A 13,204-nucleotide genomic window follows, 5' to 3' on the forward strand; every position below is an offset into this window, starting at 1 on the left:
CCGCCCCCCCCCCCCCCCCACTTACCTTTGCAACCATCTGGAGCAGGGCTGCTCCAAGACTGGACGGTAAGCTCGCCTCCCTCCCACACAGGAAGGAAAGCAGCTGATGGAGGAGAAGCCCCAGTTTGCAGCCCTGGTGTCCCAGAGGCTAGAGGCTCTGCACCGACTCTGGGATGAGCTTCAGGCCACCACGAAGGAGAAAGCCCAGCAGCTCTCCGCCGCCAGGAGCTCCGACCTGCGCTCGAAGACCCACGCCGACCTCAACAAGTGGATCAGCGCCATGGAGGACCAGCTGCGGTCAGACGACCCAGGCAAGGACCTGACCAGTGTCAACCGGATGTTGGCTAAGCTGAAGGCACGTGTGCGGGTTGTAGCCTGGGAGTGTTGGAAGAGAAGGGATCTTGGGGAGCAAATCCGAAACCTGAAAGCCAGTCCCTCTTAGCCGGGCTTGCCTTTGTCATGCAAAATGCCTCCTGGTCATCATCCGTCTGCCACCCCTTTGCAGTGGGTAAAACAAGGATCCAAAACGGGTTAGTAAAAGCAGGCCTGAGAAGTCAAGTACAGGTGTCCGGGGAGGGGAAGAAGAGTGGGCGTCCGGGGAGACTTGCTGGGAGAGGCTGAGCGCAGACTGGGCCCCTACGGATGGGTGGGATATGCGTGATGGAGAAGAGGGAGTAGCTGCCCAGGTGCCAGGGCCGGTGCCAACACTGTCCCCTTGTGTCCCAGCGCGTGGAGGACCAAGTGAATGTGCGGAAGGAGGAGCTGGGAGAGCTGTTTGCCCAGATGCCCTCACTGGACGAGGAAGAGGGAGGTGCTGACATGAGCATCGAGAAGCGGTTCCTGGACCTCCTGGAGCCCCTGGGGAAGAGGAAGAAGCAGCTGGAATCATCCAGAGCCAAGCTGCAGATCAGCCGTGACTTAGAGGACGAGACGGTGCGTGGGCCGCAACCCCCAATCCCCAACCCCCAGCCGCCGAGGCAGCCGCTGCCGTCAGGTCAGCTGGCTGCTGCCCAGGGCAGGTCTCAGCAGCAGCCGTCCGGTCATCTCACCCCCTTCTCTCAGGATTGCTGTGGTGATTGCAGTAGATGTAAAAGGAAAGCCAGTGCTTTTGAATGGTAGCTCACCCATGGACTTAGGGGCCAAAGAGACCTGGGTTCCCAACCCAGCTACATGGCCTTCCCCCTGTGTGACCAGGGAAAAGTTATTTGGAACCTCAATTCAAAACGTCAAAATGTCCCCATCTGTAAAATGGGGGCAAAAGCGGTTCCCGATACAGGGTTGGGAAGAACCGGGAAGACATGCAGCAGAGCCCTGTCTGATCGCAGAAAGTGCTCAGGAAAGGGTGGCGGGATTGTCATCAGCCCTCCCTCTGCCTTTGGTCTCCGCAGCTCTGGGTGGAAGAGAGGTTGCCTCTGGCCCAGTCGTCTGACTACGGCATTAATCTGCAAACTGTGCAGCTGTTCATGAAGAAGAACCAGGTGAGTACCACCTTACCTTGTCAGTCCCACCCGGCCTGCCCTGCCCCTGCCCCGCCCCATCCTGCCCTGCAGAAGGCCAACGACAGCAGATTGTTAGTCTTGTTAGTAGCTGTGGGGTCCCCAGACCCCTAAAAAGAACAACCTTGGTGATGGCAGAGAGAATTCTGGGAGGACCACAGGCGGGCAGGGTGGGGGAGTATTTAGATGCTTCAAGATTTGGGGCCATTCAGACCCATCAGGGCACGGTGAATACAGGGCCCAAATGCTCTGGCCTGGGGGTTAATGTGATTTACAGCTTCTGTAGCCCATGGCCTCCCTGAGAGGAGGCCCATGGCTCCTGGTTGCTCTCCCTCTTTCAGGGCTGAGCTCGGCCTGTTGGGTGTCCTCGGGATGAGAAGGCCCCACTTCTCTGGACACGAGGACTTACGGAGCTCAAATCCCATTAGGAAGCCTCTACATGGAGCAGACCTGCATTGGTGTCTGCTCTGTCGTACTGTAGTCAGACTCCTGGAAGTGAGAGGTGCCTCACTTCCTCTTGTATCAGAGTCGTCATGTATGTCCAAGGCCAGCTGCCCTGGCTCTGGTGCCTCTGTCTGGCGAGGGTGGCGTGATTGTCATCCGCCCTCCCCCTGCCTTTGGTCTCCGAAGCTCTGGGTGGAGGAGAGGTTGCCTCTGGCCCAGTTGTCCAACTGCAGAGAGTCCTTCCTCCTGCCTGGTCTGCTCTTTGAGTCGAGAAGTGGGGGCAGCAAGGCCCTAAGCGAGGAGAGCCCGGGGACTCGGTGTCCCAGAGGGCCAGCCGGACTGCAGCTCCTTGGGAAGGAGGCTCACAGCAGACAGTACTTCTTTCCCCAAAGGAACAGCCGCCGGCATCGGCTCGCAGAGCCCAGCAGCTGTGCCGGGGCCTGACTGATTCTCAGAGGAAATCCTTAACAGCTCCCTCAGGCCCTTTGCTTCTAGTTGACATGCTCTAACCACCAAGGCTCCAGGGGCCGCACGAAGGGACCTGGGCTGGAAGGCGGCAGGGCGGGGGTCAGCACCACAACCTCCTCTTACAGGAAGGAGGCTGGTAGAGGACAGGATCCTTGGGGCCTCAGTTTCCTCAACTGTAAAATGAGCTGGTGGTAGTCCTCCTCACACTGAAGACTTTTGACCCTGTCCAGTAAGTGTTGCCAAAAGATGGTCATCTCGCCTGGCTGAAGGTTACTATTTTAGGAAAAGGGCAAGTATCAATAGAGTTCTCTGAGCCAGAGGGTGAGCGTGGCCGCCCAGTGCAGACTGTTTTAGGCTAAGCCTAGCGAAGGCTCCAATCCCATGTCATCGTCCCCTCTATTGCAGCGGTTCTCAAACCTCAGTGTGCACCAGACTCGCCCGGAGGGTTGGTTTGCACATAGCTGACCAGGTTCCAGGCCAGCTCTACTCAATCACACTGGGAGTAGAGCCTGGTAATTTCCATCTCTGTCAAGATTCTGGGTTCTGCTGCAGCTCTGGGACCCCACTTTGAGAACCGCTGCTCCCATGGCTATCCGCTACAACTGAACAAATCCCACAAGGTGCCACATGAATGGCTTCCAACTCTGGCTGCACATTGGAGTCGCCTGGAGAATTTTTAAACCTGCGAATGCAAAGGTCCCACCTCAGAGCAGTGAATTAGGCTCTCTGGGGTTGGGGCGCTGGCTGTGTCTTTTCCCAGATTATTCAATGTGCAACCAGGATCAACAACCATGTTCCGTCTGATCTGGCTCCTACCTGCCTCTCATCTCTCATCACTTCCTCCCTCCTCCACGGTGTTCTAGCTTTCCCGACCTCTCTCTGGCCTTCGGACAGCCCAGGCTCACCTCCACCCCCGGGGCTTAGCACGTGCTCCTCCCTCTTGCCAGCAGCATTCATCCCCCCGGTCTCTGTGTGGGGGCTCCCACTCACCTGTCACCTCAGAAAGGCCCTGCCAGACTCCCCCAGCTCAAGTACCAACCACCACATCTCATGTATTTTCCTCAGAGCACCATTATCTGCATTTACTCATTTATTTACCTGCTTACCATCTATTCCTCTACAGGGTGTAAGCTTAATGAGGACAGGGGTTTTGTGTCCACATTGTCCCTAAAACAGGGTCTGATACGTGGGAAATAACTTAATAAATATGTTTTGAATGAATGAAGTCAGGGAAGAAAACATCACGAGGCAGCACACTGCACAGGAGCCTAGAAAGCAATTGCGAGAGAGAGGGGGGGGAGATAACCTGAAAGCTTTCTTCAAGGGAGATACAGAGGGTGCGCTGAGAGACCTGGGGTCCCTTGCCGAGGTCATAGGATCTCAGGGCAAGTAGAGGCAAACGGAGCTTACCCCATGGGTAGTTTGATACAATTGCACAGACCACGGGAGAATGTAAAAAATGCATTTCAGAGAGTTGGGTGACGTGTGGATGTTGCTGGTTCTATGTAGTTGAGATGTTGACAGTCACTGTACTGCCCGCACGTCCTACTTTTGCCCCCGCCCTCCAAATGGTTTTAAAGGCCACGGGCAGTTGTAAAAAGCGAGGAGATGGGGTGGAAGGGGCTGAGAAGCACCCAGGCTCAGGCCTCTAGGACCAGAACGTGATGGCACTGGGCCATGGCCCCCTGAAGAAAAAGGTGACCCAATGCCCAGAGTGGGAGGAAAATGCCATTCTGGTGATGAAAGATTCAGACATGAAAATAATACAGAGCTCACAAGAGATTTGAGAAATAGAAATGGGGGAAAAAACAAAAAGAAAACCCTGAACTCTTACAAGGAGCACCTGTCAACTGTAGTTTTATAGGCATGAAAGCTCTTAGAATAAGATATCAAAAGGCCATTTAAAAATGGTGTTTCTTTCCTCTGTCCTGTACAACTAAGAAACGAAGCTCTGCTAAAACAGAGGGAGAAGAGGGGCCAGTCAAGAGCACTCTGGGGGTCAGGGACAGCCATGTTCAAATCCCAGCTCTGCCATTTGCTGCGCACAAGTCACTCCTCTGCTCTGTGCCAGTGTCTGCGTGCTCATCTCCGAAGACTGAGGGGGAAAGGAGAATGATGTGAAGTGCCTTGCACTGAGCCTGGCTTGTGGGCACGGGCAGCTTTATGGCACCACCCATTCTGCTCTGGCTTCCCCGAGCGGGAGGGGGTGAGAGGTGCCAGGGTGCCACCTGGGCAGCCTGCTGCAGGCTGGACCTCGCCCTGCACGGTGGGAGGGCCCCTGCGCTGAGTCCTTCCCCTCTGACCACAGACGCTGCAGAACGAGATCCTGGGCCACGCGCCCCGGGTGGAGGATGTGCTGCAGCGAGGCCAGCGGCTGGTGGAGGAGGCCGAGATCGACTGCGGGGACATTGAGGAGCGCCTGGGCCACCTGCAGAGCTCGTGGGACACGCTGCGGGAGGCAGCGGCCGGGCGGCTGCGGCGCCTGCGGGATGCCAGCGAGGCCCAGCAGTACTACCTGGACGCGGGCGAGGCTGAGGCCTGGATCAGCGAGCAGGAGCTCTACGTCATCTCAGACGAGACCCCGAAGGTGGGCTCAGGCTAGGGGTGCCAGGCTGGGTGTAAGGCCGAGAGGAAGAGCGAGGGGGGGGGGGTGCAGTCAGTGGGGAACTTGTAAATCAAGTATGTGAGGCGTGAAGGCAGGGGAAGGCTGTATGAGGAGCCCTCCTTCTCAGGATGCCCGGCCTCTACAGAGCACATACGGCAGCCGGGCACCTCGTCTGCCAACTTAGATTTACTCCAACCCAAGGGTCCTTCATCTTTTGGGTACCGTGGGTTCTGTGCTGGTGAACAGCTGTGGGAGGGGTGAAAGGTGAGGTGCGGGGGGACTCTAAACACTGGAGGGATAGAGGAAGTTTTCACGGAACAGAAAGGTGGAGCTGGGCCTGGAAGGGTAGCGATCAGACTGGGGGAGCCGGGAGGCAGGTGGGGGGTGGGCATTGCTGGAAAATGAGTAGCAGGAAAGGAGGGCGCAGTTCCCCGTGGGTGTCCATGAGCCTGGTCTCCCCCACCTGGGGCTCCTGCAGGAGCTGGGCTGTGACCGGCCGCCCACTCCCTGTGCTCATGCTGTCCGCCTCCTAGGACGAAGAGGGTGCCATCGTGATGCTGAAGCGGCACTTGCGGCAGCAGCGTGCGGTGGAGGAATACGGGCGGAACATCAAGCAGCTGGCTGGCCGGGCCCAGGGCCTGCTCGCCGCGGGCCACCCCGAGGGGTGCGTGCAGCAACTGGGGTGTCAGGCCTGGGCTCCCACCCACCAGGATCCCTTCAGACCCAGTGGGAAAACGGGAACTGTTTTTCTGAAAAAATGCGGGTTTGAGAAAACTGCTTTCTGGACTTTCGATTGGCCCGGTTCCATTCCATGCCTTGGTTTTGTGTGGGTAACTTCAAACCGGGCTGACTAAGGTCTGGTTTGCAAAGAGATCAGAAAACAGGACAGCAAAGCCACCCTCTGGGGGAACTGAGAGCGCCAGCCTTTTGACAAGTTAGACTCTCCCAGGAGGCGCTGAAGATTAGCCATGCCCTTGTCTTTATGGTCCACAAGGCACTTCAGGATGTCACAGTCTCTCAGCAAGACTGTCACAGCGGGGTGAAGGTGGAAGACCTGTACCCACCTCGGGGTTCTACATGAATGGGAGCCCATGGGGCCTCACACAGGCTGCCCCCATCATGGCCCTGTCCTCAGCAGCCCCCTCGGCATCTCCCAGGGAGCCCGAGGATGGGGCCGCTGGTACTGCACGCCGCTCTCCTGCTGCGACTGCAGCCGCTCAGACGGCCTCACCCACCAGCCTGCCTGGAGGAATAATGGCAACGGCCCCATTTGCACTGGTCTCTCTGGACTTCCCTGAGCGCAGGGCAGTGGGGGAAGCATCCACCTCGAGGGGGACACCGTTCTGTCATCGCCGGGAGCATCACGGCTGAGGGATGGTTCCTTCTCTCCCCAGCTCCTCCCAGAAGTCGCTGCCACTACTCCTCAGCCGCGTTTCCCCGCCTGTCCCTGTCTCTGGGCTGGGGGAGTAGGTCGTGCCCCCCGAGCTGGCTGCTCTGGGTTTTCTGTCGCCATCTCTGAGCGCTTTCTGTTTTGAATTCCAGGGAGCAGATCATCAGGCTTCAGGGGCAGGTGGACAAGCAGTATGCGGGGCTGAAGGACATGGCCGAGGAGCGCAAGCGGAAGCTGGAGAACATGTACCACCTGTTCCAGCTGAAGAGGGAGGCCGACGACTTGGAGCAGTGGATCGCCGAGAAGGAGCTGGTGGCCTCGTCCCCAGAAATGGGGCAAGACTTTGACCACGTGACTGTGAGTGCTCACGGGACCGCTTTCTTCGTCTTCCTCTAATTCAGGAGCCCTGGTTCCAGACACACACGCACACCCGCCCTTTGCAAAGTGCTGCCCAGGGTGCAGGCCCAGCAGTGGGCTCTGGGGAAGGTGTGAGAGCCGTGCCAGGTGGCCCAAGTCCCCACCTGGGAAAGTCTGCCGCCAGTGTGAGGATGCCACCCATCCCTGAGCCCTGACAGCCACATTTCTTTTTTTAAAATATATCTTTAAATATATTTTTATTGATTTCAGAGAGGAAGGGAGAAGGGGAGAGAGAAACATCACTGATGAGAGAGAATCATCGATCAGCTGCTTCCTGCATACTCTCTACTGGGGATTGAGCCTGCAACCTGGGCACGTGCCCTGACCAGGAATTGAACCCTGACCTCCTGGTTCAGAGGTTGACACTCGACCACTGAGCCACACCGGCTGGGCAATAACCACATTTCTCTCTACCCTGCCCAGCTGCTCCGGGACAAATTCCGGGACTTTGCCCGGGAGACTGGGGCCATCGGACAGGAGCGGGTGGACAACGTGAATGCCATTATCGAGCGGCTCATCGACGCGGGCCACGGAGAGGCGGCCACCATCGCCGAGTGGAAGGACGGGCTGAACGAGATGTGGGCGGACCTGCTGGAGCTCATCGACACGCGCATGCAGCTGCTGGCCGCCTCCTACGACCTGCACCGCTACTTCTACACGGGCACCGAGATCCTGGGCCTCATCGACGAGAAGCACCGTGAGCTGCCCGAGGACGTGGGGCTGGACGCCAGCACCGCCGAGTCCTTCCACCGGGTGCACACGGCCTTCGAGCGGGAGCTCCACCTCCTGGGCGTGCAGGTGCCTCTGTCCCTCTCTGTCCCCCGCAGGTTCCAGGACCTGCCTTCCCGTCTTCCCCGTGGACAGTTCCTGGGGCCCCGGGGTCAGTTCCTCTCCTGCTTCCACAGGGGACTTCCCCTCCTGAGAAAGCAGCCGCTCAGGGCAGGGAGGCAGGAGCAGTGGCTTTCGGATGTTCAGCTTCTAGTCTTCAAACTGAATCTTTACAAAAATCCCAGTGCACAAAATACCTTAAAATACGATTTCTCTGGTTGTGCAGAGTATTAAGCATCATTAGCAGACACATACACAACTCTCTCCTCGCACCAGGCGCTGTTCTACGTTATACGTGGGTTGGCTGGGTGCCCAGAGCCACCCTCTGAGGATGGTATGATGCTCCCTGCATTTTATAGATGAGGACCAGGCTTAGCGAGGGCAGGCGCGGTGCCGGAACATGCGATTAGCAGTGGAGCCAGGATGCAGACCCTGCAGTCTGACTACAGGCTGCCCTCGACCCTGGGCTGTTCGGCCTTTCTACATGGGACCTGGAGGAGCCCCCAAATCTGTCTAGACCCCCATCCTCCCATCATTGGGGTACCCCCCGAGGCACTGCCAAGGTCTGTGGGTTCTATAGAATTCAGTGTGATAGAACGTGCAGGGTGAGGGCCCGGCTGTTGGGGACTTGCTGGGCCTCCCGTGGCAGGAGAGATGGGCTGCCATGCAGTCCTGCACCGACCCAGCAGGCTCAGGCCCCTGGCTCACCCAGAGCGGGGCGTCCTAGGCATTTGTCCTCCAGCTGGAGGGGCACCGGAGCTCCTGAGGCAGGTAGAGTCCCGCTGACTTCTGAGGATGAGGCTGCACTGCCCGGGCCGGCCTCGCACAGGGGTCTGGTGAGGCGGCATGCAGGTTGTGAACAGGGACGTGGGAGCTCACCCCACCCCCAGCTGCCCTGTCTGCTGCTGTGAGTGACTCAGGCCCATCACTTAGTCCCCGCCCTGTACCTCAGTTTCCTCGTCTTCAAAACAGGGATGACAGGCCTGTTCCCTAGTCCTCTGTCATGGGGCTGTTGTAAAAATGAAGGGAGCAATAAATTGAAGTGTTTAGAAGCTCCTGGCACATAGTTATTCTTATGGTCAGATCTCTGAGGAGATCAAAGGGCACAGAGTCCCTCTTGCTCCCCTTGGATGGGGAGCACCCATGGGGGGTGGGAGGGGCATTGCCTCAGCAGAGCTGCCAAAGCAAGAGCTTCTCCTGCACCCAGTGGGTGCTGCCTCCCAGCGGAGCCTGGCGGGGGGGAGGCAGGGAGGAGGCAGGCGATGCATCTTTCTCGGGGACAATGTCCAGGTTTGCCCGATCGCAGGTACAGCAGTTCCAGGATGTGGCCACCCGCCTGCAGATGGCATATGCTGGGGAAAAGGCGGACGCCATCCAGGACAAGGAGCGGGAGGTGTCTGCTGCCTGGCAGGCGCTGCTCGATGCCTGTGCCGGGCGCCGCACCCAGCTGGTGGACACGGCGGACAAGTTCCGCTTCTTCAGCATGGCCCGCGACCTCCTCTCCTGGATGGAGAGCATCATCCGGCAGATCGAGACCCAGGAGAGGCCCAGGTGAGGGGGCGTCCTCAGGGCAGCCCACTCCGGGCTTTGTTGTCTCAGAGGCTGGCAGCCAGAAAGCTGCACTGAGGCTCTGCCCTGAAGACACAGTGATGTCCCAGGAGGGACAGTCCTGCCCTGGGAGGGACAGTGATGCCCTGGGAGGGACAGTCCTGCCCTCCTTCACACCCCCTACTGGGGATCAGAGCCCACAACACCGGGCACGTGCCCTTGACCAGAATCGAACCTGAGACCCTTCAAGTCCGTAGGCCGATGCTCTATCCACTGAGCCAAACCAGTCAGGGCATAAGTTTAGATTTTTATCATCCCAAAAAGAAACCATGTGCCCCAGCCGTCATCACTCCCCATCCCCCCTATTGGAGCCCCTGGCAGCCCCTAACCTGTTTTCTGTCTCTAGACGTTTTTCATGAATGGAATTATATAATGTGTGGCCTTTCCTGCCTGGCTGCTGTCACTGAGCACACTCTGTTCAGGCTGCCTTCGTGGTGACCTGCATCAGAGCTTCATACGTTGTTATCGTCAAATAGCACCCCCAGGCTTCCTCCGGGGTCCCTGCAGCCCCGCCCAGGCCCTGGCCACTGGCCAGTGGAAGAACCAGGGCATCAGTCAGCACCAGTGTTCCTGTGGGGGGAGGAGGGGTGGGCTCAGACCCCAGGCAGGTGAGGGCGGCCCCTCTGAGCAGGACTTGGCATCAGGCTGACCAGAGTCACCACCATTTCTTTCTTCCTCGACTCTCTCCCCTGCCCCTGTCCTTCCCCCCTCCCCGCCCCCCAGGGATGTCTCCTCAGTGGAACTGCTCATGAAGTATCACCAGGGCATCAGGGCGGAGATCGACACCCGCAGCAAGAACTTCAACGCCTGCCTGGAGCTTGGCGAGTCCCTGCTGCAGCGGGAGCACCAGGCCTCCGAGGAGGTGAGGGGGACGGTGGGACAGCCAGCCTCCTCCGTCCTTCCCCCACTCTCGCTGGACCAGACAGCTTCCTGGCGAGGCTCACCTTCCTTTCTTCCCTGGAGCATTGGTGTGAGAGCACCCCCACACCCACTCAGGGGCTGGCTGCTTGGTAGAGAGAGCAGGTTAATAACCCGCCTGTCGCCAACACGTGTGCAGGCTTTGCAGTTGGCAGCACCCGCTTCCTAGGTGAGGTGCCTCAGGGAGGTTAAGGAACTTGCCCAAGGCTGCACAGCCAGCCAGTGGCTGGGCCAAGACTCGAAGCCAGGTCTGTGTGACCAAGCCCAGCGGTCTCTGCAGGATCTCTCTGTGCACCGACTCACACAGGGGGCAGGGTTACCAGAGCCTGAGCTGTTCTCTCTCCCTCCCCGCAGATCAGAGAGAAACTGCAGCAGGTGATGTCCAGGAGGAAAGAGATGAATGAGAAGTGGGAGGCCCGCTGGGAGCGGCTCAGCATGTGTGAGTGCTGCCCAGGAGCCAGGGGACCTAGAGGGGAGGGGCCAGGCCTGCTGGGCGGGGCAGGAGGGTGATGTCACCACTGCTGAGAGCAGCCCCCCCACACACACAACATACTCATCCTCAAAGCTCCATTGCCCAGGCCTCTGGGAGCCCCTCAGAGAGCCACGCTGCTGGAGCCAGCAGCTGGAATCCTTAGAGTGTTTAAGTAACTGGCCCTAGTACTGTGATAGCGAACCTTTTGAGCTCGGCGTGTCAGCATTTTGAAAAACCCTAACTTAACTCTGGTGCCGTGTCACATATAGAAATTGTTTGATCTTTGCAACCATAGTAAAACAAAGACTTGTATTTTTGATATTTATTTTATATATTTAAATGCCATTTAACAAAGAAAAATCAACCAAAAAAATGAGTTCGCGTGTCAGAGGTTCGCCATCATTGCCCGAGTGCATCCCAGATGTTTGATCTGAGGCATGTTGGGCACAGAAGGAACTGTGGAGACTAGGAAGGTGGAGAAATCCCACCACTCAGGCGGGCGCCATGAGCCAGGAAACCCTGGACGGGTCCCCTGGCTCTTCACGATTCTGTGGGACAGCCGAGGGCTGGGGAGAGGCTGTTCAGGGCAGAACACAGCTCCTCACAGGGAGATGTCTAGACTACATCTTGTTTTCAAAATGGAGTTTGTTCTCACTGACGGGTTTTTTGTGTGTGTTTTTTGTTTTGTTTTTTTGCACACCAACAATGCTGTTTTATTTAATTTTTTAAAAATGTATACAGTGGGGCCTTGACTTACTAGTTTAATTCTTTCCGAGACCGAACTCGTTAAGGAGCTCGTTAACTCAAATTACTCTGTCAACTCAATGCAAAAAATCGGCGCAGAGACAGCTGGTATCTCAAAAAACTCGTTAGTCGGGACACTCGTAAGTCAAAGCCCCACTGTATTTTTTTACTGATTTCAGAGAGAGGAGGGAGAGGGAGAGAGAAACATCAATGATGAGAGAGAATCATGGATCGGCTGCCTCCTGCATGCCCCACGCTGGGGATCAAGCCTGCAACCGGGCATGTGCCCTGACCGGAGTCGAACCGTGACCTCCTGGTTCATAGGTCGATGCTCAGCCCCTGAGCCACGCCGACCGGGCTCAATAACTTTTCTTTACAGCAGTAACACCCAATCTATATATATAAAAACCAAAGCAAACGGCCAACTGGCCAGTAGCTATGACACGCACTGACCCCCAGAGGGCAGATGCTCAACGCCGGAGCTGCTGAGCTGCTGTCACTTGGCAGCCGCGGTTCTCACTGATGGGTTTTTAAAGCACCACTACTGATGGAAATGAGGTGGGGGCCTGGCGTGGGGAAGGAGTGGTCTCGGCAGAAGGTCATCCCTGCACAGGGTGTCCATAGTCACAGGCACACGTGCGGGCCTCATGCCTGACTGCCAATTCCGTGTGGGTCCCCGAGGTCCCCGGGAGCGGCCGCTGGTGCTAACGGCCCCCTGGGCCCCATGGGGCCTGTGTCTCGTTCTCCGTGGCAGTGCTGGAAGTGTGCCAGTTCTCTCGGGACGCCTCCGTGGCTGAGGCGTGGCTGATCGCCCAGGAGCCCTACCTGGCCAGCCGGGACTTCGGACACACGGTGGACAGTGTGGAGAAGCTCATCAAGAGGCACGAGGCGTTCGAGAAGTCCACGGCCAGCTGGGCGGAGCGCTTCGCGGCCCTGGAGAAGCCCACCACGGTGAGCCGGGCTGGGTGTGGGCGGCCACGCCTGGAGGGTACCTCAGGTCAAGAGCTCTTAGCTGTTGTTGGACACTAAGGACAGGGTGAAAGGCTGGCAAGGCAGGGAGTGGGAAGGAAGCAGGGGTGGTAGAGAGGACTGACTTTTGAACCCGAAGACAAGAGGGAGTAACCCAGAAGGAACATATGCCAGGTGCAATGGGTACAGGGAGCCCATTAGAGAAAGGGGTCTGAGAGTAGTCTCCGCTCCTTGGCTGCTCTGACCCCCTTGGCCTTTTCCTCCCCCAGCTTGAGCTAAAAGAACGCCAGATCCCAGAGACCCCCGTGGAGGAGACTGGGTAAGTATGGGGAGGGCTGGGTGGTGGGCTTCGCTGGAGCACTCTGCGAGGGGGAGGAGGAGGGAGAGTATTTTTAATCAGAAACAGCCCCCTGATCTTTTTAAATATATTTTCATTCAGAGAGGAAGGGGGAGAGAGAGAGAGAGAGAGAGAGAGAGAGAAACATCAATGATGAAAGAAAATCATTGAACGGCTGCCTCTTGCACGCCCCACACTGGGGATCGAGCCCACAATCCAGGCATGTACCCTGACCTTGAATTGAACCGTGACCTCCTGGTTCATAGTTCGATGCTCAACCACTGAGCTACATCAGCTGGCCCCCCCCTGAGGTTTAAAAAATACACCTATGACCTCTCACACCTGGGCCACTAGTTAGAGAAATCGGGAGTGTCTGGAGCTTGCGGGCAGAGAGGAGCTGTGGCTAACCCCAAGTCAGGGGTGGCTGGAGACCTGCTGCAGGCAGAGCCGGTGGGAGCAGGGAGTTAAGGCAGATGAAGCAGCAACTTGCTAAGCACCTGCCAGGCTG

General features: G+C 57.7%; 1 protein-coding gene across 1 annotated transcript in view; it reads left to right on the forward strand.

Annotated features, from left to right (window-relative positions):
* Positions 1–13,204, forward strand: part of SPTB (spectrin beta, erythrocytic) — a 112,676-nt gene that overhangs the window by 86,208 nt on the left and 13,264 nt on the right. The window contains exons 20-31 of the mRNA XM_006760091.2: positions 92–355; positions 727–933; positions 1,389–1,478; positions 4,717–4,995; positions 5,547–5,677; positions 6,556–6,760; positions 7,244–7,618; positions 8,955–9,199; positions 9,980–10,118; positions 10,529–10,613; positions 12,145–12,341; positions 12,629–12,678. Coding sequence (XP_006760154.1) covers positions 92–355; positions 727–933; positions 1,389–1,478; positions 4,717–4,995; positions 5,547–5,677; positions 6,556–6,760; positions 7,244–7,618; positions 8,955–9,199; positions 9,980–10,118; positions 10,529–10,613; positions 12,145–12,341; positions 12,629–12,678 — 2,267 coding nt within the window. The remainder of the gene's footprint in view (positions 1–91; positions 356–726; positions 934–1,388; positions 1,479–4,716; positions 4,996–5,546; positions 5,678–6,555; positions 6,761–7,243; positions 7,619–8,954; positions 9,200–9,979; positions 10,119–10,528; positions 10,614–12,144; positions 12,342–12,628; positions 12,679–13,204) is intronic.

Source organism: Myotis davidii, unplaced genomic scaffold, assembly GCF_000327345.1.
Source record: "Myotis davidii unplaced genomic scaffold, ASM32734v1 scaffold337, whole genome shotgun sequence".
Classification (NCBI taxonomy): Eukaryota; Metazoa; Chordata; class Mammalia; order Chiroptera; family Vespertilionidae; genus Myotis; species Myotis davidii.